The following is a 26389-nucleotide window of genomic DNA, read 5'->3' on the forward strand; positions in this document are numbered from 1 at the left end:
AATTATGTCATGCTTTCTTTGATTTCATTTGCTTGTACACACACATACAAATTAAATGTATATCAGAATGTTTTTATAATCTCTATATCATTATAGGTAGTCATTACTTTATAAAATATCTTAACATTGTAAATATTGTGGGATTTTTACCCCCCTGGAGTTATGTATTTAGGCAGTTAAATATAATATAGAAGAGTTTAGAAAACATAATTTCTACTTTGGGATTAATTATATTTCTGCAAGAAATTTGTCAGATAAGAATCCATGTTTTTTTCAATGTGCTTTAGCTTCAAGAAAAATTGACTAAAGAAGATAAAGAACAGAGAAAACTAAAGCTTAAGCTGGAACTCCAGGAGAAAGCAACAGAAGCTCAAATTGCTGAAAAGACAGCAGGTATAGTAGATGAGTATTAACATATGGTCTTAAGAATCATGCATAAGGTTATTCTATGAAGTGGCTTGGTGAATACTAGCATACTAGCTTATTTGCCAAAGGAGGGGAGGCTCTGTCCTTTTTTTTTTTTTTTTTTTTTGGCCGCATAGAAAATAGGTGGCTTTAACATCCTGGTACTGGTATTAGTGAGAGCTTTACCTGTATTCATACTGATTTGGGCATTAAATGCATTGTTAACACCATGTCAATCCAATCACAAAAAGGTTGTTTGTTTTGTTGGAAGGGCCTGAACAAACAAGGGGAAATAATGATTACCAGTGCCTCTACCTTTCAACCAGCAGTTCAAATACCACTTATTGTTTTAGCTCCTTGAGAGGAAATACTTCTCTTTTGTGTGAAGATAGTCATATATATTCATTGCCAATGGAAACCTACATTTGATTCAAAAATACGTTTTGTGCAATTAATAAATTTTCATCTGATGATGTGGATGATGATGGAGATAATGTTTTCGCTGAGAAGATTAAAATGAAAGGTTGCCAGAGTTTAAAATTATAAATGACTACCTTAAATATGTTTTGGAGTCTATCTTTACTCACAGGTCTTTGCAAGGAGAAATTTTTTAAATGTATCTGTGATATGCTACAGATAAGATCAGATTATTCTCAATAGCCTGTAACACTCTTCCTCACACTGTTTTGTGTTAAGGATAGAAATCTCATAGTATAATAGAAATTAACATGCAGAGGCATTTTAAAGATTACCTATTTTGAAGTTTTTTATCAGTTGGAATGATTTTAAGAAAAAATTGCATTTTGTGATTAGTTTGAAGTTATAATCATACTTTATGAGCTACATTAAGCTGTTTGCATATATGAAAGAATTCCGATATTTTAGATGAGGGACATTCACTGGTATAACCTGTCTTTAAAATAATACTATGCAGAATAGAACTAAACATCACTATAAAAATATAACGAAAATTACCATAAATAAATACTCCAGCTAAAATAACAAATGTTATTATTGTTAATGTTAAACTACCATGAATGTTGTGCTTCTTATTTAGTGAAGAAATATGAGACTAATATATTTTAAGAAAAATTAACAGCAACATACTGTTACTGTTAATTAATTGTACTGTAAAATGAAGAATTTAGATATAAATTTAGAACAATTTGGAAGTGTCTTGGCTTTTTATAATCCAAATTGTATATACTAATTGCTAGGAAGGTATTATAAAAAGTACATTTGTTTGAAGGTGTTTGCATCATAATAAGATTTTGCATACAGGAGTAGTTTGATAAGATTTAGGCCATTTCACAAATAAAAAGCATGAATTAATTTGTCTGCATAGATCATTTATGTCTTGGAGAGAAAACTCATTAAGCAGTATTATCTACTCTTAAAACTTTTGTATGATATAGCTAATCATCTACGTCAAATATTTACTTATTTGTATATACTTAAGACTTCCATTTGACCAAATAGTATGAATCACGCATGCATAAATTGAAAAGAATTTGATTGCTTTTTGATTCTTGTTAATTAAATATTTCTCATTAATGATACAATATTTTAGTAAATGTTTGAAAAATGCTTAGTATTTCTGTAGCCTCCTAAATTGATGAAAATAGCAGTGCTGTAGTTTCTCTGGAACAAAGCAATATAGTTAAAAGAGATACATCCAACCACTTAGTTACAAAAATGACACAAAATGAAAATCCTCAAGTTTTTTTAAAGTATAAGTTTTCAGTGTATATCTTTTTAATGTTTCAATTCTACCTTTTAAAAAAGGGTCGAAGATATTTTTCTTGTGACATTTTTTTCTTTGTCATTACAAAGAATCATCATTGTAATATGTCAAAAACTTTTTTTTTTTTTTTTTTGTCAAAAACTTTTTTAAAACTAAATTGCTTGTGAAATCCATTGGTTTGAAACCAAAAGAAATTCATTAAGTGATTCTTGATAGACTCATAATTTTTTCATATTTTCTCATACATGCAATCTTAAATAGCTTATTTTCTACCTCACTGGTAGTAAGTGCAGTCAAAAAGCAAAACACAGGAACAAAATCAACTATGTAAATATCTTAATAGAAAGAGGAACATTATTGGAATATGATTACATGTGAAAAATGGTTTCTTTGGTATCGTATGGAAGGACAAGTAATCCATATAACAAGAACAAAAAAATCCACATAAATGTTGATGTGTATTTCTATCATTGCAGTTTTTATATTCAAAATAAGAAGTATATTTGATTAAGTATATTATAAATATGCACACACATTAATATATTATAATGTACCTAAGCAGAATATAAATGTTTATAAAGATCAAATATTCCACATTAGAAGAAATACATGCAAAAACATCTCTAAACATTGGAAATTGCAAATATAAAAAAATGTATGTTTATAAGTTTTTCAAATAGAGTGTGAATTAAAATATGAAGTACTCAAGGAAAATAGGAGCCATTTCCTTACAGTATGTAATACAAAGACTTGAATATAAGAATATTCATATCAGCCAGAGGTTAAAATCAATCAAATACCAAGAGAATGATTAAACAAATTAAGGTACATTTATGCTGTCAGATATCATGTGATAGCTAAAAACTATTCCTGAATAGTATTTGGTGATTTGAGAAGATCTTCATGACTCAACATTGAGTGAAAAGTAGGAGAAAACTGTATTTATAATTAGTTTTGTTAAATACATTTATACATTCACATTATATGAAACAAAAGGCAAATTTTGGTAATATTAATGGATGTATTAATATTTCAATTAACAGTTGTCTACCTTTTCAAGTTTTTGCAATGAGTATAGATTAGTTTTAGTATTAGTACTGCTGTGATTAGAGATTAGTATTACAAATCACTAAAGATGTGATTTTAAGTTACTTGCTCTCTAATCTTAAAGTGATTCCTGTGGTAGGTTTGATACACAAAGACCACATAAATCAAAGTTTTATGAAATTTATGATGGCTGTGATCAAATCTTGTCATTTTTCCTATGCCATTTTTATTGTCTTTCAGATTTTCACCTTATTTTGTTTTTGTGTTTATATGTAATATGTAATTTACATATATATTAGTTCATCTTGTCTTCCCAACTGATTGAATATAAGACTCTGGTGTAGGCAAAACCGCATAAAACAAAGGGTGCCCAGTTCTCTGTGAGTCACATTGAAATAATGGGAAGACCAAAAGCCTTGGAATCAGACTGACCCAGGTCCAAATCACAGCTTTAATATTTGATACCAACTGTTTGCTTTTGGCAAGTTTCTTATTAGCTTTTCTGATTTACTTTTTCTCTTCTGTAAAATGGGAATATTAACTAATTTACCAGATTATTTTAAGGATTATAGATAATGTATAAAATCACCTAATATATAACTGGTATTCAGTAAATTGTAACTATTAGTAATATTGATTATTTCTGTCTTTATAAAGTTCTTAAATCTTTAATAATATCAGAAGTCATGAAAAGATTTTTGTTCTGTTTGACTTTTAATTAAAAATACATTCTACTTAAATGTGAATCCAAAATGAAAGAAATGGGATACCAAGGATTGGGGCTTTAATCTAATGTATATCTATAATAAAGCTTCATGTAGACTGTTAAAATAGTGTCAAGCCTGTTTCCTTTACTTCCCTGTTGGTTTTTACCTACTGTGAGTACTGTCATTCTAATATGATCTCATGAGAGTTTAAAACTCAATTATCTCCTCTATTGTGATAAAATCTCAAATGATTGACCCTTTTGCCCTCCCCTTCTTTTTTGACATCCCTATCACCATCAATATTATTTTATTACACTTTATAGAAACTCAACTAACTTCCTTAAAAAACAAACAAGAAGTATTTATTGAAGGGTTATTTCGTACAGGGCTGTATATATACAGAAATATTTATTGAAGGGCTATTACTAACAACATTGCGTTAGGCACTGAATATACACCAGCAAATAAAATTTGGGATGTCAGACATTTCTTTTTGACTATATTTTTCACTCATAAAGCACTATTGAAGTAGGTAGTGGTTAAATGTTTAGACTTTGGATTCAGATCTTTGTTCTAATCTTTTTACCACTTACCATGTGTAAGTGATAGCCTCACAAAGCTTTGGTTAAAATTTATTTTATAGGTTGCTGTGACATTTAAGTGAGATGATGTTTATGAAGTGTTTAACCCATAGAAGGCACTCAATAGATAAGATGATGATGTAATCATCTTGTTTTCTCAAGACTCCTTGATTTAATAAGGGATATATTCAAAGTGTGCCTAATATAAGTAACCCATAACTATTTATATATGGTTTTGTTTCTCAAAGGATTGATACATATTTCTTTTTTTAAAAATTATCAAATATTTTTATTTCACTTATCCCCACAGTTTTCAATTTCCCTTGAGTATAAGACTTAACCTTATTTAAAAATTTTGAAAATATGAAAATTATTTATTTAATCTTAACAAAAAAAGAAAATAAAGGAAAATATATAGTAAGTAGGTCTTACTTAGCAAAAGCTGAAATAACCAGGTCATTCTCTTTATGTTCTTTTTTAATTTTTCTTAATTTCTTTTAAAGATTTTATTTATTTATTTATTCATGAGAAACACAGAGAGAGGAGAGACATAGGCAGACTAAGAAACAGGCTTCCTTTGGGGAGCCTGATGTGGGACTCTATCCCAGGACTCCAGCGTCACGACCTGAGCCAAAGGTAGATGCTCAACAACTGAGCCACTGAGGTGCCCTCCTTGTGTGTTAACATTGGGAAAAATTTATCTTACTGCAGCTATTTAGGAATTTTTCCTGTATTTTAACTCACTAAATTGTACATGTGCATAAGATTATTTGGAAATTATTGACATACATGACCTTTAAGTACTAGGGGATAGTTTAAAGAAGCACAACAGAAACATTGACTCTATTCTTTACGATTTCTTTTCATCTAAATAAAATTATTAAACCACAAACACCTCATAATTTTTTTTACTTGAATTTGACAGTGATAGGCATTATTATATGGCCCGTTGTAACCATTAATTTATTCTTAGGTCAGTAATGTAGTTATAAGTTTAAAAATAACTTGTTCAATTAAACCTTTCAGTTTTCCTAAATAGGCTCAGTGGGTATTATGTAGAGTGTAATATCTCTTCATTTTTATGACTGTATGACATTTACAGTATACAGGTGATGTTTAATTTTCACACATAAGAATATTTAGTTTTTTATGTTATTTTGTGATACTTAATATATTTTTCTTTAAAAGCTTTATTTTTTCTATTTCTTAAATGCTCACTTTTGAGTCTCTGCTTTATATGTTATTTTTCTTTCTTGCATGTCATCCATTAAAGATTAGCTGTGGAAGGTTGGAGCATGGAGAGATTATGAATGACAGAACAACTCCTGTAGAATAATAATCAGTTTTTGGTATTTAATGCTGTTTGACTTTTGCAGACACATTTCTTATTAACCTTTGGTACAAAGAGAAATCCAGGTTCCTATATCTCATGGAGAAGATGAATTTGAGATCCTCTTCCAATTAAACTGAAATAAGGCCAATATTGGGTTTTAGCCAAAAGAACTCCTTAGTACCTAAGTCTTGTGTGTATAAATCTCTCTCTCTCTGTCTATCCATCTATCTATCTTAGTTACATTTTATATATAATTCAGTGGCCACATAATTTTCTTATTTTGCTGTACGGATTTTGCAAGCATTTAATCTGCTTTTTACAGCTTATCTCTTTAAACATAGATTCTTTTCTCTTCCCCCAAATTTAGCTGATGTTATAAAAATTTTTTAAAAATTGTCAAGCTCTTCTTAATACAGAGAATGTTCATTTGTTTTTGGTAAGAAGGAGAGTTTAATTGTGATTGCCCAGTGCGTCAACATAGAATCTGTGACACTTACAACTTAAGTTTTTCTAGGTTAACATGTAAATGTTAAAAGTATAGATGTGTAACTACCATTTAGCAAATACAAATGCTACACCAATTAACATTGAAAAATAAGAGGTGTTGTGTCATTGAAAACATTTACATTGTTCTCTTTTCAAAACAAGTATTTATTACTCTATGCCATATCTCAGATGATATTGACCTTCTAATGATTAAGAACAAAAGTGAGGGCAGCCTGGGTAGCTCAGCTGTTTAGCGCTGCCTTCGACCCTGGGCCTGATCCTGGAGACCCAGGATCGAATCCCATGTCGGGCTCCCTGCATGGAGCCTGCCTCTCCCTCTACCTGTGTCTCTGCCTCTCTCTCTCTCTGTCTCTTATGAATAAATAAATAAATAAAATCTGAAAAAAATAAGAAAAGAACAAGAGTGAGTTTTATATATCACAGGAAGATAATATAATATTTACTTTTGAAAAATAATACATGTGGGCAGCCCCAGTGGTGCAGTGGTTTAGCGCTGCCTGCTGCCCAGGGCGTGATCATGGAGACTCGGAGACTCGGGATCGAGTCCCACGTCAGGCTCTCTGTATGGTGCCTGCTTCTCCCTCTGCCTGTGTGTGTCTGCGCCTCTTGCTTCTCTCTGTGTCTCTATGAATAAATAAATTTAAAAAATCTTAAAAAAAATACATGTTAGAATACTGTTTTTCTGTGTATATAATGGGCATTATTTCAGATGTGGTAGCCTTTAATCAAACACTGCAATGCATTAACAGTATTATAATGGAGTGTGTATATATATATATATATATATATATATATATATATCGATACATTTATATTCATATCATCTTTTAATTAGGAAGGAAAAAAGATTTTAAGAATATGACCAGTTGTTTCAGATTAAAACAAAAAGATTCAACATTGTGAAATATAACAGTTAGAAATATTGATGGGTAGAATGTTGATTATATTATTATCTTTAGCTGTAGAATCCTGTGGGTGTGAACCAATATTAATTATGGTGAGTGCCAAGTGAAATAATGCTTGAGGGTAGAGTATGGTCAATTTTGTAAATTCTCTCCCTAGAAAGTTTGTATTTTTCTGGAAAAAAACAAACTAAACATTGATTAAATAAATAAAGCATTATACATAACAAAAACCAACAATTGAAAGATTTAATTAGGTATGGTATACCATGAAATTTAGTGTGATGTCAAGCAGCTGACAGCATATCATCTAATTAGAATAACAAAAAATTTCAGAAAATGATTCTTAAGACTTTTTCCATATGTTTAATTAATTCTGAAGAGGAAGTGATCTTGGAAAAACTTTAGCTAGCAGTTATATTTTATTGAATTTTCATATTGGTATTTAATTAAAATTTAAAGTAGATATCCTGTGCAAAAAGTAAGTTAGGTACATCTTAAAATTGTATTTCAAAAGTGCATAAAATAATTGATACTGGTTTTAATACTTCTGGGATAAGCTTATCTCTTTCACATTAACAATTTTAGCTCTAGTATCTCCAATATATTACATGTTTGAATGTAAATAGCATGTACTTAGAAAGTATTCTTACATACTCTTGAGTTTTTCTGTACTAAGTACATGTATATAATAATTCAGGATTTTACCAAAAAAGTTATTATTTTATAGTTTTGCTATAAAACTTACTATTTGTATACTTTTCTAATTAATCCTTAACAATTGCTATACTGTTGTTAAGTATAAAGGAAATAGCTTTACAGAGGAAAACTTGAAAGCATTTATTAAGAGCTTAAGAAGCTGATTATTTAATGCAGTAATGACACTGCTAAGACTTTTCTTCAGTAATCAGCTATATATATATATATATATACATAGAAATTTGTGTACAAAGATGTTCATTACAGTATTATTTATATAGTGAGTAATTGAAACAGTGTAAAATCTAATACTAGGAGAGCATCTTAGGTCTATCAAATACAGCATGTCCAAATGATAAAATCCCATGAACTGTTTCATATTTTTAAAGAATACTGAAGAATATAGGAATATATTCTGTTTCTTACACAGAAAGTTACAAGATTATGTAAAATATTTGTCTCCCATATTTTTATTGGCCTGTATTACTTTTAATCAGAAAAGTTTATTTACAAGATAATCATATAAAATGTTGAACATTCAAATAGAGTTTTAGAAAAGCTTAATATAGTAGTATGGTCTGTAAAAGAAACAATAGAAGCGTCAAACTACTTAGAGTAGGTTGGCTAATTTTCTATTGGTGTAGAGCATTTACTATCTATGTTTAAATTTCCAATAACTGACATATGCAAAGAGAGAAATTATAATTTCTAAGGAAATTAAAAGATGTCATGTAGTATTTATGATTCTGGAATATATATGTGGTAGTTTCATAAAACACTATCATTTGCAAGGAATCCATTTAACAAGTAAAGCTGTAGATATCCAGACAATCTGAAATTCTTTCAAATATAATAAAGACCTATCTTTTATAAAACCATTATCTATATTTGTTGCTTAAAATTTTGGAACATGAATTGTAATCACTGATTATTTTATATGTTTCAAATCCTGACGATATCTCTTTCTCTCTCTTTTGTTCAGCCTTTTCTATTTATGTAACTTACCTTGAGGATGTTAACAAATGGATTCTTTTTCTTGGTAAATGTCCTCCAAATTATGTTATTTAGAGAATCATGATCCAGTGTTTAAACTAGAATGTTTTCCAATATACTTCTTCACTTGTATTGTATTTTAAAAGTAGTATGAGAAGTGTAGAATATGGGTTTGTCAATAGACTTGGGTTCTACTAAGAAAATATGTACTCTGTCTTGACTCAATAAACTCATACTTAGTATGGTTCAGCTTCTTCATATTTACTCTTGCCCATATTAGAAAACAATTAGCTTACTAAACAAATTTGAGTATTTGGTGTTGAGAGGGGGTGATCCTCTCTGAATCTTCCTCGAATTTGCCTAAGAATTATAGGATATTTGATAACCATGTTTAAAAATGGAGATATCCAAATATTATTGTAAACACCCAATGATTTGTTTTACCTACAATATAAGTATTTTACTTGGTTGGCTTACATAGTAGCTAATAATATTTGTTAATGTAATTTAACTGCTGTGAACCTTTACTGAACAAATATTGAAATTTATTCAAGTCAAAGAAAGAGAATCTCTAATGACTTTTGTTAAAGCTTCTATTTAATAGTTAAGGAGAAAAGTTTGTATGACATACGAGATGCAATTAACAGTAGATTTTACATTTAATAAAAAGAAAGAAGCATGCGTATTTGCTTTATTCATTCCATCATAATTTGCATTAGAGCTGTGGGTGTTTAATGAGCAAATTCCAACTAAAATGCTATATTGATTTTCTAGTGAACTTTGTAATAGTCATCTACCTTGGAAAAGCTCAGTGTTTACAATTAAGTTTTCTTTACTAAAAATGTTTGAGAGTTGCATATTGATCCTTTAAAAGAACTGAATTCTGAAAAGAATCAGGTTTTTCATAATCAAATTCATATATAACCTAATAGATGTTTAAAAATTAATTTTGGAAATACTTCTCAACATTTATAAAATGTGTAATCAGGTTTTGTGTGTGTGTGTGTGTTTTATGGCACTTTAAAACTTAACCTTAGAATACTCAGAAGGCAGTCTCCTTTAAAATACACATTATTTACATCTTTAGAGTTGATAGCATTATGGAAGGAAAAGAAAGTTTTCCCTTGATTATAACACAGGACCAAATAAGCCCTTGGTGTAAAGCATTTAAGCATAGAGATAACTATACTTACTATTAAAGCCTTTGACATTGCTATCTTAACCTCTTTCATTAAAGTATTATTATATATAAAGTAGAACACAACTTACATCAAATGTCACTTTATAAACATCTCATCACACTTTACAGAAGTGATAGGAGGCCTATTGGCATTTAAAGTTTAGTAATTAGTGTTTTTAACCTTTTGATATGTCAGAATATTTCAGGGCATGACACATGTTTACCTGTACTTAAATCACTGTGTAGCATCATTTTGTCTATCCTATCTGACCTACAAATTAGAAGGGGGTTGAGGTTTTTTTAGAAATGTTTTAAAATAGCTGACACTTTACATTAGTTTCAGGTGTACAACATAGTGGTTCAACAATTGTACATGTTATGCTGTGTTCAGCACAAGTATGGCTACCATCTGTCACCATACAACGCTATTAAATAAAATTGACTACAGTCTTTATGCCGTACCTTTCATCCTTATGACTTACCCATTTCATAATTGGAAACCTGTATCTCCTACTCCCCTTCAACAATTTTGCCCATTTCCCCATGATCTTCCCCTTTGGCAGCCACCAATTTATTCTCTGTATTAATGGGACCATTTCTGTTTTTTGTTTTTTCTAATTTTGTTTTGTTTTTAGATTCCACATACAAGTGAAATCATATGGTATTTGTTTTTCTCTGACTTATTTCACTCAGCATAATACCCTCTAGGTTCATCCACAAATGGCAAGATTTCATTCTTTTTATGGCCATATATATATGACATCTTCTTTACCCATTCATCTATCAGTGGACACTTGGGTTACTTCCACATCTTGGCTTTTGTAGATAATGCTGCAATAAACATAGGAGTGAAATTAAAAGTGTTTCATAATATAAAATTTTAAAAATATCTTAGAATATTGTCACATTGTACAAATTAGTATGTCATTATAGTGTACAGTATACAATATAGAATGGGTACTAAATAATTTTTCTTTTTTTTTAAAGATTTTATTTATTTATTCATAAACACAGAGAGAGAGGCAGAGACACAGGCAGAGGGAGAGGGAGAAGCAGGCTCCATGCAGGGAGCCCGATGTGGGACTCGATCCCCCGTCTCCAGGATCACACCCCAGGCCGCTGCGCCACCAGGGCTGCCCCTAAATAATTTTTCATTCAGTTCCTATGTGTAATTTTTAAATGCCAACAAAATATATACATGTATGTATATATGTACATACATGTATATAAATAGCCCAAATTAATCAAAATCCTCTTTTTAATATGTCTAAAAATGAAGCCATATTTTGTGAGTCTGTGGATCAAGGTTTGTAATGGTGGTAGTGGCATGGAACCAGTATTGTTGAGACCTACTTATTTGGCAAAGGCTTTCATATATTAGTTTTTTTTTCTAACAGGCTTTCATATATTATCTCAGTTCTTTTCTAACAGGTGGTATTATATACATTTTATGCACCTGAACTGAGACTAAAATAAATTAAAAATCTACAAAAACAGGTTGCCAAACTAGTATGTTGACACATTGAATCTGAATCAAAGCATATATTCTTCCTAATACACTATGTTGCTTTGCCTAAGCTGTTACGAGTATCCTTCCTGGAAAGAAATTGCATACATTTATCAGGGGGAATTAAACTCCATTATGGGCAGAAGTTTCTTTCAAAATGGCATGATGAATTGACTCATGGTAGCAGAACAGTATAGCGACAGAAAGCCACATAGAACTAATAACACTACTTTTAAAAATATATGAAAATTCTACTGGAAAGTACTGTTTCTTCCAAAAGCTACATTCATAACAATAATTTATTAACCTCATCTAACTGTTGACTGGAAAGCACTTGATTTTATGCAAGTGGATATCCTGTTGTTCTAGCACAATTTGTGTATAGCTTATCCACTCATCTGTTGATAGAATTTTTTGTTTCCTAGTTTGAGGCTCCTATAAATAAAGACACTATGAATATCTATGTGTAAGTCTTTGTATGGACATATGCTTTAATTTGTCTTGGATCAAGATCTGTGAGTAGAATAGCTGAGTCTTATGGTAAGCGTGTGTTTAACTTTTTAAGAAACTGACGAACTGACTGCACTATCCTGCATTCCCAGAGGCAGTAAATGAGGGTTCCAGTTGCTTTCCCCTCTTCCCAGTCTTTAATCATGCTTTCATTTTAGCCTTAGTGATAGGTATGTGGTAGTTATCTTGTAATTTTAATTTGCATTTCTCTATTGACTAAAGATGTTGCGCACCTTTTCTTGTGCTTATGTCTGCTCTGATAAAGTGTCCAGTTTTTAGCCCATTTTTAATTGTTTTTTTGTTTGTTTTATTATTGAGCTTTGAGAGTTTTAAAAATTATGTCTGGATGCAAGTCTTTTTATCAGATATATGCTTTGCAATTACTCTCCTTCCATCTATGGCTTATCTTTTAATTTTTTTACCCACATCTTTTGAAGAGTAGAGATTATTAATTGAATTAGATTGACGTCCAATTTATCAGTTTTTAAAAATGGGTTATGTTTTGGTACTATAATTAAGATAGCTTTTTAAAAAAATTTTATTTATTTATTCATGAGAGACACAGAGAGAGAGAGAGAGAGAGAGGGAGAGAGGGAGGGAGAGGCAGAGACAAGGCAGAGGGAGAAGCAGGCTCCACGCAGGGAGCCTGATGTGGGAGTCGATCCCGGGACTGATGTGATCTCCCAGAGCTCTCAATCTCTCTCACTATGCTCCAGACAACCTTGCTGCTGTTCCTCTAATACCAGTAGGGTCTTTGTATTACTTCGTATTTAATTTTGGGCTTGCTTTCTCTCTACTGTCTGTCTCTCTGTAATTGACTGTATACATCTCTAGGATGATAAAAACTTTTGAGACACTGTAGTCATATTCCTTAAAATTGGATGGATAACTGCCACAGGAATTTGATAAATATTTGATGAAAGAATAATGAATGAGTGAAGAAATGAATGAACATATTTCTCTTTCCTTGGGCTTACCTTCTTGGAAGTGATTTTGATTTTGCCTTTGCCAAAACATGTTCCATTCTATACTCTATACTGGAAAAGATATAGTTGACTTATTCTCAGGATTTTTTTCTTTTCTACCACTTATAATTTATATAATACAGCAATAGCTCTTAATTAACTATGCATTAATCTATGATAGATGTTAACAAAAACCAAATGTATTATGAACTAAAAGAACATTTCAAACATCTTTCCTAACTTTATTTTGTGATTTGACTGTATAAATAAAATTGGATTCAGTGATCTAGGTCTTTGAGCCCCTTTTTGTCTAACATTGCAGTAATGTTTTAATAGTTATGTAAAATTTTAGGTAGAAATTGTGCTTGAGGAATGACAATTTCAGATAACATCAAAGCTTCCTATTAGTGCTGCACAAATCTAGATGATGCCATTTGTATTAATGAGGTATATAAACGACACCCCCTGGAGATGCATAGTGCACAGCTCTGCCCCTGTTTGCTTTTCCTTGATCCCATTTTCTTTCCTTTTTTTCCACTATGCTACTGAGATAACCACTATCCTCACTTGATGATTATCATTTCCATGCTTGTTTTAATATTTTTACTAATTGTCCGTAAATAATAGGTAGAGTTGTTTTGCCTTGCACCTTGCAATTTTAGCCATAATTTAATTTTTTAAAGATTTTTTGTTTACTCATGAGAGACAGAGAGGCAGAGACATAGGCACAGGGAGAAGCACACTCCTTGCAGGGAACCTGATATGGGACTCAATCCCAGGACCCCGGGATCACGACAGATGCTCAACCACTGAGCCACCCAGGTGCCCCAACATAATTTAATTTTTGAAGTGTGTCCATTTGTCCATAGCTAATTCATTTTAAATGTTGTATTGTATTCCATTTTGAATGTTTAGTAATTTATTTATCCTTGTCCTGTTATTGGACGTTTGGGTTATTTCTAAGTTTTTGCTATTACAAACTGCTGCATGTTTATACGTGTTTATACGTGTTTCCCTGTATACATGTGCAAGGATTTCCCTAGGCTGCATACCAAGGAGATTTGCCAGGTTATAGGCACATCTTAACTGTAATGAATATTGCCAAATTGCTCTTCAGAGGGTTGCAGAAATATATACACCTATCTTCAGTCTATGTGAGAGTTTCCTTTATTTCACAAGCTCACAGAATCTGTTATTATTTGACCTTTTAATTTATGTTTTTGTGGGTATGAAATGTATCTTGGGGATGCCTGATGATCCTAGGGTTCCGGGATTGAGTCCTGCATTGGGCTTCCCGCGGGGAGCCTGCTTCTCCTCTGCCTATGTCTCTGCCTTCTCTCTCTCTCTGTCTCTCATGAATAAATAAATAAAATCTTTTAAAATAAAGGTATCTCAGTTTTTCAGTAGCTTTTAAAAGTAATGTTTTTTCAAGTGATTAATACTAATTTAATTTAGTAAAATAATAAAATTGTATTTGCCTTTTATTTTTGTTTAAAGTATGCATTTTGAAATTTCTCTAATTATGGGTTATATATTTTGGTAGCTCTGATTGAAGAAGTATATTTTGCACAGAAGGAACGTGATGATGCTATTATGTCTCGACTGCGATTAGCCAATGAGGACAGAGATGAAGCAATTGCACGAGCCAAGCATATGGAAATGTCTCTAAAAGTGTATGTATATGTTTAAAACTATATGTTACTTTCGAGCATTTATAAAGTGCATCTTTGTGTGGTGGTTACATATTAAGAAAAATTAAAAAAAAAAAAAGAAAAGAAAAATTACTGATTCTTATCTGGTACACCAGTGAATTCCATATTCCCACAGTCTTTCTAAAACTTTTGACATGCAGGATGCCTGGGTGGTTCAGCGGTTGAGTATCTGCCTTCCACCCACGGTGTGATCCCGGGAGTCCTGGGATCAAGTACCACATTAGGCTCCCTGCATGGAGTCTACTTCTCTCTGCCTCTCTCTTTGTGTTTCTTATGAATGAATGAATGAATGAATGAATGAACGAACGAACGAATGAATCAAGTCCCGCGATCGAGTCCCACATCAGATTTCCTGCATGGAGTCTGCTTTTCTCTCTGCCTATGTCTCTGCCTCTCTCTGTGTGTCTCTCATGAATGAATGAATGAATGAATGAATTAAATAAATAAATTAAATTAAATTAAATTAAAATTAATACATACATACATACATACATACATAAACTTTTGACATGCTGTAGTGGTTTGATGTCAGGGATAATAGTCACAAAAAAAGGTGAGGGAAATACACAGAATTGTCTGTACAGTTACTTTTTTTACTTCTTCATAACCTATTGTTGATGTCCTTACTCTACCTTCCTTTATGATGCCTCTTTTCTTCCCTCACTTATTACTGCTTTCTTAGTTTATTTAAAGTATGTGGGTTCTTTCACTGCTCTCTGCTTAATATACTCATTTTGATTATTCTCTACTCTTTTATTAGATGTATTATAAACCTTAATGACACTTGAAATAGAGTAGAGCCTGAGAATCTACGTTTTTAACAGGCAACCCAGGTGATTCTGATTTAGTAAATAATGGACCATGCTTTAGATAAACAATGCTCTAGAAATTATCCAATTTTAATGTGCCTTCAATCACTTGGGAAATCTTGTTAAAATGCTCATTCTCATTCATTGATGATGGAGTGGAGCTTAAGATTCTGTTTTTCTTCAAGCTCCCTGATATTGTAAATGATGCTTGTCTAAGGAGTCAGATTTTGGTAAAGGCTCTAGAGCATCTAGAAATATACCTGTAAGATAGGAACAATGCAGTAATGTAATATTTTATGATGATCCATCAATATACTTATTGAGTGTTTGCTCTGCCCAACATTGTACTAGGCTCCATGAGGGATTACAGTAAAGTACTAATTAAAACATTGTTCATTAGGGAGACAAAAAGTCATTAAATAATTAACATGACAGTGTTCAAGTTGTGATTAGGTGATGTGATTTGTTTTTTTGTTTAGATTAATGGCTTTTTTTTTTTTTTTTTGATGGCTGATAGAGACTCATTCATTATAAGGCATTAAACTCATGGAATAATAGAAATAAAGAAACCAAAAAAATTTACCTGAATTCCCCAGTGCTTACTCCCAGATAACTATCTTTATCAATAGAGAAACATTATTTCAAACATTTCCTTTGCTTACATAGTTAAATACTGTTATCTACAAGAATGGATGATTGGTGGTTAAATGGATATATTCATAGAATTAATTTGATAAAAATCAAATAATTCTCTACATGTTGTTTTATTTGAGAGGCAATATAATGTAGAGGTTAACAGCACAAGATCCAGATCCAGACATTTGTATTTGAATCTTGGCTCTGTTGCTTCCTAGCTGTATGGCCGTAGACAAACTACTCAGAGTCGCTGGTACTGAGTTTTTTTTGTCTACAAAATAGATAAATAGTACCTACTTTGTGTAAGCTGTTATGAGGACTAAATGATTTAATATTGAAAAGTTCCTGGCTCGTAGCTAGTGCTTTGTGTTACTTGAATGTGGGAGAAATAATCAATTGAAGTGAAACTAAAAAAATTTTTGAACTTCATGCAAAGTTTTCTTAAAATAAGATATATTAATATATATCTTCATGCAAAGTTTTCTTACAATAAGATATATTAATAACCCAAAGATCCTTCAAAATGTAAGAAAAGAGACTGAAAAACATTAAGATGTTGGATCATCAATTCTTTTCAGTTTTTTGGAACATGCAGTGTTTCAATTAAATAGTACCATTTGACTTTCAGCTATGAAATAAGTTTTAAATTCCTTTTTTCCTTTATAAATTCTAGTTTTAAAATCTTTGTAAAAGTTGTATTAGATTCTGTAGACATAGTGCCACACTGTTTAATTTTGAAATTATATTTAAAAGGATTGAATAATCATTATTGTAATTTTTATCATACATTACATTTTTACATTTCTTATTTTGGGAAATCCCTGGGTAACTGAATTTTACTTTTGAGGAAGGGCTAATAGATAGGTACTTTATTCTGAGATTTAGCATGCATCAGACTGGCTTTGTGTTATTCTTAAATTGGTTATGAATAAAATTATTGAGTTAAGTATTTTTTATTCTAAATATTGTAATAATGTTACTCTATTTTTTGACATTGAGTTTGACTCAAAAGAAGTCGGGTCACAGGTTTTTTTTTTTCCCCCTTAACTTATATGGGACTTGCTTTGTTTTTTGGTTTTTGGGCTTTTTTCTGCCTAGATACCTGAAGGATTCTTTGTTCTTGAAGTAGAACTTAATCATGATATTTGTGTTGATTCTCCTTTAATAACATATTTGGAACTCACACCAGGCCTCTCTAAGGACTATTTGATTCTTCTTTTAGTTCATGGAAATTTTAGATTTATGAATTTTGTATTCTATTTGTTAGAAACTCTTATTCTTATGTTGGGGCACTTTGTCTTTATTACCTGTTCAATAATAGTTTGAATCCCTCTTTTTTTCTCTGCATTCATTGTGATAATCTCAAGCCTTTTCTTTATATTAGTAATTCCAATTGTTACTATTCCTGTCCCTATTTTTTCAGGTTCATTTATTAAATTTTTATGTATTCATTTGTTGGTTTATGGTTCTCAGCATGTTCCCTATGTTTTCAACTTCCCTTTTCAATCATTTTTTTGTTTTGGCATCTTCTCTTTGAACTTTCTTTTATTAAATTCATGTTCTTACTATCTTTTAAAATACCAACCACTGGCAAGAAAAGTTTTTTTCTTTTTTTTTTTCAAAATTTTATTTATTTATTCATGAGAGACAGAGAGAGGCAGAGACATAGGCAGAGGGAGAAGCAGGCTCTTTGCAGGGATCCCAATGTGGGCCTCGATCCTGGATCCTGGGATCACGCCCTGAGCCGAAGGCAGACGCTTAACCCCTGAGCTCAGGTGTCCCAAGGGATTGCTTTTGGCCACCTTTCCCATATAGTCCTCTTGGCAGTGGGGTAGAGGTGATAGAGGTAGGGAAGATCTACCTGGGCTGTATACCCCTTCTTTCGGAGGTTCTGTGCTCTACCTTAGGGATTTTGTTTGGTGTCTTGCAGTGCATCACGGGCTTACTCTACCTATTCTTATGTACATCCAGATTCCATGGAGTATTACTTTTGGGCTTTTATTTGTTCCACCAGTGTAGTGGAAAATGGCCCTGCCTGATGCTTCATGCTTCCTTTGTAAAGATTCTTCAGTAATACAGGCTTCTTCTGTTTAGGAAGGATTTTACTTTTCTCTGGGCTATCTATGCAACTCATTAGTCTCTCAGGTTATTTCCAAGCTGTGCTGTATTAGTGAAAAATTCTCAGGTTAGTGAGCTCATTGTCTTTTCTCCATACCTGTTTTTATGGGTAAAAGGAAAAGTTAAGTGAACCCGACCAAAATCATTTCTCTACCCTACTTCTAAAAATTACTGTGTGATGTCCTGTTTCGTTTCCTTCACTATTTGACTAATTTTTTATCTTCTGTTCATATGGCAAATTTCTGTGTTTCACATTTCACTCCACTGTCTTTACTTAGACTTCCTTTTTTTTTCCCCAATAAACTTATTTTAGAATACTTTTAGATTACAGAAAACTTGCAAAGATAGTTCAAGGAGTTTCCATATAGCCATCTTCCAGTTTTCCTTTTTGTTAACAGCTTACATTAATTATGGTACGTACATTACAGGAGAGAAAGCAACATTGATACTAATAAACTAACTAGTTAGTTAGTTTATTAACTAAACCCCATACTAATTAGATTTCACTAATTTTTCTCATGTCCTTTTATGTTCCAAGATCCCATCTAAGATCTCATATTAATTTAGTTGCTATGTCTCTTTTGCCTACTCTAGTCATATTTTCTCAGACTTCCCTTGTTTTTGATGACTTTGACAATTTTCAAGAGTATTGGTCAGGCATTTTATAGAATGTTATTCAATTTGGGCTTTTCTGAATTTTTTTCATGGTTACATTGAGGTATTGGTTTTTTGACACAAGGAGTACAGGGCCTCTAGTGCCATTTTCATCATATTATTTCAACATTATGCTATCAGCATGACTCAACACCAGTGATGTTAATCTTGATCACCTAGCCAAGGTAATGCTTGCCGTGTTTCTCCACTATAAAGTTACTACCAACATACCCCTTTCATATTTCTTGAAGCAGATTACTTAAGTACAGCCTATACTCAGAGGTGGGGGCTGAGAGGTTAATTGAGCTCTCCTTTCTCAGGGACAAGATCTACATAAATTATTTCTAATTTTTTAGTATAGGAGATATATCTCTTCTCTCTCATTTATTTATTTGTTTATGTTAGTATAGATTCATTGATAATCATTTAATACCTTGGGTTATAATCTAATCCTGAGTTAATTATTTTGTTTCTGGAAGTGTTCCAGCTTGGCCATTGGAAGCTCTTTCAATTGGCCTCCATATCCCTTTGACATGTCCCCATCCTTTTAATTTTTAAACACTTTTCTTACTTTTTTGTTACCACAGAATGCCCCTATACATCTTTGGGATGTATAGGAATGTACCTCACCCATAGTATCAGCCATTCCTCAAAGGGCTGTGATTCCTCTTTTTGGGAAATGGTATTAGAAACCAAGATCTGGATGCTGGGTGTGCTCATTGTTATTTTATGTGACTACTTCTAGGCCCAATCAACAGAAAAAGCCAGAAAATATATGTATGTATACTGATATATATACATGTTTTTTTTTCTACTTTTTGATGATTTTGAGTAAAGTTGCTATAAGCATTTGCATACATGTTTTTGTGGATATGTTTTCAAATCAAATGGCTAAACCTAGTAACATAATTCCTAAGGCCTGTGTTTAATTTGTGTTAACGTTAGAAGGAACTGCCAAACTCTCTTCCAGAGTGGCTGTACTATACCATTTTGCATTCCTATCAGCAGTGAATGTTTTTTGTTCTCTTACTGGTGTATTTAGCAGAACATAAGTTTTAACTATTGATGAAATTCAATTTATTGATTTTTTTTTCTTTCATGGTTTGTACTTTTGGTATTGAATCTAAAACCCATTGCTTTATATAAGGGGACACAGGTTTTTTGAAATCTTTTGTTTTCTTCTAGAAGCTATAAGTTTCATGTTTTACATTTAGATCTGTGATTTATTTTGAGGAATTTTTGTGTAAATTTTGTTTAAGGAGTTCGTTTTTATGGAAGTGTTTAGTTTTTTTTGGTTTTTGCAAATGAACATTCATTAATTCCAGTATCATTTGTTGAAAAGGCCATCATTTCCCTGTTAAATTTCCTTGGCACTTTTGTCAAGAACCAGTTCATTATATTAGTGTAGATTAATTTCTGGACCTTATTTTCTGTTCCTTTGATCTGTGTGTCTATTCCTTTGCCAATACCACATTGAATCTTTATAGTGTCTGAAGTCTGAGAATGTTAACCTTCTAATTTTCCTCTTTTATTGTAGAATTGTTTTCGCTATCCTAGTCCCTTTGCTTTTCCATATGCCTTTCAAAATGAGTTTGTTTATATCTACAGAAACACTTGCCGGTGCCAAATTTTTTTAAACATAACTTTTAAAGATAGATGTCTCTTTTGTTTCAGTTAATACTTTCATTATAACTATAACTCTCCTTTGGGAGATTTGCAAGTACTGTTACATTCAATTTATTAGCTGCTGCACAGTGCTGTATTTATAAGTACTTCATGACTGTAAATCTTGTTACATAGGTTGATTACCGATTTTATTTATGAAATTTGCTTCTAAATAGATTTTTTTATCATTTCACAAATCAAAAAAACACCCCAAAGATAACAAATTACCTTTTCATACAATATCACAACTCCTCAAGGTAGATAATGTTTGTGCTTTATGGGTGGAAAAAGCTTTCAGTGGTTGACTACTTGCCCAAAGAGTCCACATTGTAGGACTTACCTATCTCTGGCTTACATAGGCAACTCTAAGTTACCGTATCCCAAATGACACTTATTAATTCATTTTTAAAACCTTATTCTTCGTTGATCCCTAGGCCCAGTCAGTGGCATAACCATCTGCCCACATATCCAAATCAAAACTGCTTCCTCAGAGCCTCTATTAATTTTGTTTCTTAGTTTTGTTCATTCTATCTCTTTAATTGTTAGCTCTAAAATGAGCCTATTTTTTTTTTACCTTCCATTGTCTACTTTAATTTGTACATGTATTTGTTACTATTTTTTATTACAAAATATTAAAATTAGGGTACCTTGAAGCAGACCCTTTTTCATTTTGTTCTTTGTAGCATTTATATTAAGGGAAAAAAGAAAAATACTCAATCCCAAGCGTTTTCTTTTAGTTATTTAGTCCATTCAATAAATACTTACTGACTATGTACTAAATGTCAGGTTACTTGGAACACAGCATTATGGCCCCAGCTTAGTTAAAAAGATAGACATTAGATAAATAATTATATAAATACTTAAAATAATATTTTTTGTTTTTTTAATATTTAAAATAATATTAATTGATATGAGTAATTATTGGTTCTTAGGAACACTTTGTAGTCAGCTCCTACAGAGACTATTCTTTTATAGTCTACAGGTGCAAGTTGGGGAGATAAGGAAAAATCATAAAGAAGGAAGAAAACTTTAAAAGAATAATATGTCCCCATAGTTTTAAATATCACTGTGGATGTTCTTTTTTTATTCAATTGAGGTCTATTGGTTCTGAACTTTCAATACTGCATGTAGATGAATTCCTTATTGAGGTAGAACCAATTTATAATGGAGCTTTGCTTGACTAAAAGGCGTTTTTAGAGGCCCTGAGTTACAGGTTGAAATAATACACATTATTTCACATTTCTTTTTGTTTTAGTTCCTTACTGCTTGCTTCCTGTAACCTCCAAATTCCTTCTGTCATTTTCCTTTCATCTTTGCCAGTTCTGATCTGCATCTTTTTGTGATGTCTGTTTTGTCTTATATTCTGCCACTTGTGCCTTCCCTACCCTTTGAATCTTCAATGCTTTTTTTTCTTTTTCACTTTTATCTAGAACTAGGAAAAAAGTAAAAAGGATTCAAGTTAAAATGACTAAAATTTACTTTCTAATATAGACATGTTTGTGTAAGTATATTCCAACTTTTGAGATCATGATATTCAATCTCTTCAGGTTTTTTTTTAACATACTAAGGTGGCACTGTATAAAAATTAAAGAGAATAAAAAGCAATTTGGAGTTTTTTGATTAGCTGATCACTCGTTCCTTTTATCATCTGAGGTCAAAGTTTAGCTGCTTCCCATTGAATAAGGTGAATGACTATAGGTTCAGAAAGGAAAGACATGATATTGACTGATCTAGGGATAAATCAAGAAATGTGACATTTCATGCATAGGTCTTTTCACTTAGAGTGCAAGGGTGTCAGTCAGAATATTCACAGTATAGGAAATCAATCGAAACTTGAGCCCATGGACATTTACTTCAGCAAAATTCTTACTAATTATCATGACTATGTCTAGTTAGACTGTTATAGGCATAATTTAGTCTTTGAAAGGTTGAGATTCTTTTGTATAATTATAAATCTCCTATTAATGATATATAATTTATAGTTTGTCAGCTGTATTTCATATAATATCAACTATTACTTTAAGTCTTTATTAAACCAGTAAAGCTTTATGTGTTATACATGCTGCTAGTAAATCTTAAAACCCTAACATTTTATATAAAAAATAAAAAGGCTGGTAAACTGTTTCAAATTGTCTTTTTTCTAAAAATAGGTTGTTTGTCCTATTTTTATGTTTTCTTAAGTAATACTGTAAGTAATGTACTCATAGACTGAATTTTATTTTCTGAAATCCACTTTTTTGGGTGATTAGTCTTTAACTGGATATTAAACACTCCAACTCAGAAAAATATGTCATATTGGCACTTCCAGTGTTTTAATGTTGGAGATCTGGTCTCATTTTTCAGTGCTCTATATCAGGGATGCACAGTAAGAACCTATGGTGCACAGCCATCCTGCCATTCAAGTTTTATTGGAGTACAGCCACACCTATTCATTTACATATTTTTGGATGCTTTTATATTACAAAGGCAGCATTTAGTAGCTGCAACAAAGAATATACAGCCATGTCTAAAATACTGTATGACCCTTTACAGAAAGTTTGCTGATATCTACCATAAATAATCTAGTTGAGACTCAATTATGATGTAATTAATCTTTGATATCTATGACAAGTACTTCCTGAAACCTTTGAAGAAATACAAATTGGAAAATAGAAATATTAGCCTTTTCTCTTTCCAGATTCATGTTTATATTGAAAGTTGTTTATATGTAATTTTTGAAATCAGATTAACCATTTGCTCATTTTCATTAATGTTTTAGTTTTCTCTTAATGACCATTTATCACTTAACAAAGGATAATCATAGAACAGAATCGAGATCAATTATAAAGGATAATAAATAAAGCAAAATTGAGATCCAAATAAATGCTAAGTGGTTTACTTAAACCTCATGCTTTTGCATGTCAGACCTGGCACACCTACCAAAACATGATTCAAATTCACTCATCAGCAAAATGATAAATCCCTCTATATTTTGTACTTGTAAGGGCAATCATATACATTATTTATAGCTGTAATGCTAAATTCATGTGGAAAGGACTTAGTATAACCTTTGATAAGAAAATTTTATTTTCATTTTTAAAAACTTGTTAGGGAAGTGTAATATTAGACTAAATACAACTATCTTTAACTGTATCCTCTTGAAAGATGTTAATTTAAAACATTCAGATTTCATTTGTTTCTCCTTAAAGTAATAATTCTTCACCTTGCAATGCCTAAAAAAAATCGTATGAGTATCACATAGAAATTGCATGCACTCTGTTGTGTTGATTGTTTTGAATTACAAATTAGGTAACTTGCCTACACTGTTATTTTCTTCTTTATCATATGTAGTTCTTTGGAACAAAAGAAGGAGATTTATATATCACCTTGGAATCTAAACTTTGTTCTTTTACAAAAGTTCCAAGTAATCTACTAATCTGAATGTTTAATTTTCATTTATCTTTTCATTTTAAATTATTTTTAATAAATTAATGAAATTTATCGGAATTTAAATTGAATCTTCTTTGCAAACTGCTGTAATTAGCTCTTAGTCTTCTTTCATCTAAATGGACAACATTAAGGTATTTCTTATTACATATGGCTTCCTTAAAAATGATCTTTTGCCAGCCAGTAACTGATAGTTAAATGCTACTGATGTTTTTCAAGTACTTTTACGTGATCAGAAGTAAGTGTAAGAATTTTGTTATCTTATCCTTTTCCCTATGTATTTTAATTGATTAAAACAGAAATGATCATCATAGATTTTATAGAACAAACTTTTATGAAGCAAGATATTTGAAAACTTGATTTATTTTGGGAGAAATGTAAATCCAAGTAGACATTACTAGTTTGAGATATATGAACTATATATAATTCACAAGTACTATATCATCCTGTTTATTTATACCATGTAAATATGTGTAGAAAGAGATTTTTGATCTATATTTTTTTTTCCTATTAAAGGTGCAATGTTCTAAATTTCTCTCAATGTAGCAATTCCATTGAGCTGTGGAGTTTGGAACAATTTTGTAATCTGTTAAGTTTCTCTATGTTTTCCAAGTATCCTTTTTCCGTGATAAATGTTAAATTGTAGGAGCCCCGATTTATGGAGTGGGAGAGGGGAGAATGTGAGAAATGGGGTGGGAGAGGGGAGAATATGAGAAAATCGGAACTTATATATCTAAACTTTTGAATACAATTTTAAACTAATGGAGCCATTTCTAAAATCTACATCATTTTACTAATATCCATTACATATTTTCATTTAATTACCAAAGTTAATGGTTGCCTAAATTATGTTGTAGACATTTTCTAAGATATGTCATTTAGAGCTTCTTTATCTTTCATGTATTTGTTCAGTTTACCAACATCAAAAAACATTTCAGTTAGCCCTATGACTCTTCTAAAACAAAAATGCATTCATGAAACAAGTTTAATTTCTTAGTCTTTAAATTGAATAATTCTATATATGTAACGAAAAAGAAAATAACATTAGTCAGCTAAAAATGTGGTCCAGTTTTGGCCAGCCTTTCTATATGGTGTATTTGTTTTAGCAAATAGCAGCTGGAGATTTTCAGTTCAAATTTAGTGGTCATTATTTATCTTTGCTTTTGAGGGAGCATAGTTAAACTTTGTAATAAAAATAGTTGCCTTGTTTTATTTGTGATGAAGTCCAAAAAACTGGAGGAAATACAGTTTTTGGTAAGAATTGAAAGTCCAGGAATAAATATAATGATGAGAAGTAGTGCTTCTATCACTAGGGAACTTTCCTCATCTAAGCACATATGAACAATTGATCCTTGTAGTCATATATAGCAGTAAACATTAATAACTTAACAGTCTGAAGTCAGTGCAGAAGATATGGAGCATTATTGAAAGATGGAGTCGAGCAGGTGGCACTTTAATATGTTCAGTGTCATGGTTGACTCTAAAGACTAGTCGAATGAAATTACTTGAGGTTCTAAAGATTTAAAAAGCGAACTCATTTTGCTGCACTAAGGAAATGCTACTGATCAGGCTTTCTGTGTCCCTTTTTTCTAGGCTAGAAAATATTAACCCTGAAGAAAATGACATGGTAAGCCATTCTCTGAGGAGATTTCTTGATGTCAGTCTTATATCTTAGAGGCTTAAGTTCAATTGAGTGGGTTTCAAGAACTAAGATGTGGGAAAAAGAAGAATTGACACACTAATAATGTACATCTTTGCTGCAATATGAAAATTCAATAACTTCACTCAGTCAATTTACAATTCACATGTGCCTATTAATTAAAACCCTATATTAAATAAAATATATTAAAACTTCATGTCTGACTAACATATAATGGTGTTGGTAGACATTACAGGAATTACTGAACAGAATAAACAATGCAGACACAGGAATAGCTATTCAGAGGAATGGAGCTGTAATTGTGGATAGAATCTACAAGACCAAGGAATGTAAAAAGAGAATAACTGCAGAAGAAATGAATGCAGTGATAGAAGAGCGGGATGCTGCTTTGTCTCAGGTAACTGCATGGATCCGTAAAAGCATTTTCCCCCATTTCTTTTCTATTAAAAAATGACTTTTCCCCCACATAGTCTTAATTCAAATTAGTTTTTAGCATATGATTAATAGCACAATGATTAGATATGGTAAAATAGTCACAAATTTTGTTAGACCATTCTTCAAATACATGCATCCTCATTTCTTAATAAAACTGTTAGGTTATTATAAAAATTTAGTTATATCCCAAAAAA

The 26389-nt window shown here is 31.4% G+C and overlaps 1 protein-coding gene across 27 annotated transcripts in view; it reads left to right on the plus strand.

Moving 5' to 3' along the window:
* The window catches only part of MIPOL1 (mirror-image polydactyly 1), a 329604-nt gene that overhangs the window by 87892 nt on the left and 215323 nt on the right, over positions 1-26389 (plus strand). For all 27 annotated transcript variants that reach the window (XM_072838324.1, XM_072838319.1, XM_072838315.1 and 24 more), the window contains 4 exons: positions 288-393; positions 14624-14753; positions 25694-25727; positions 25987-26157. In XM_072838324.1, coding sequence (XP_072694425.1) covers positions 288-393; positions 14624-14753; positions 25694-25727; positions 25987-26157 — 441 coding nt within the window. The remainder of the gene's footprint in view (positions 1-287; positions 394-14623; positions 14754-25693; positions 25728-25986; positions 26158-26389) is intronic.

Source organism: Canis lupus, chromosome 9 (genome assembly GCF_048164855.1).
Source record: "Canis lupus baileyi chromosome 9, mCanLup2.hap1, whole genome shotgun sequence".
Classification (NCBI taxonomy): domain Eukaryota; kingdom Metazoa; phylum Chordata; class Mammalia; order Carnivora; family Canidae; genus Canis; species Canis lupus.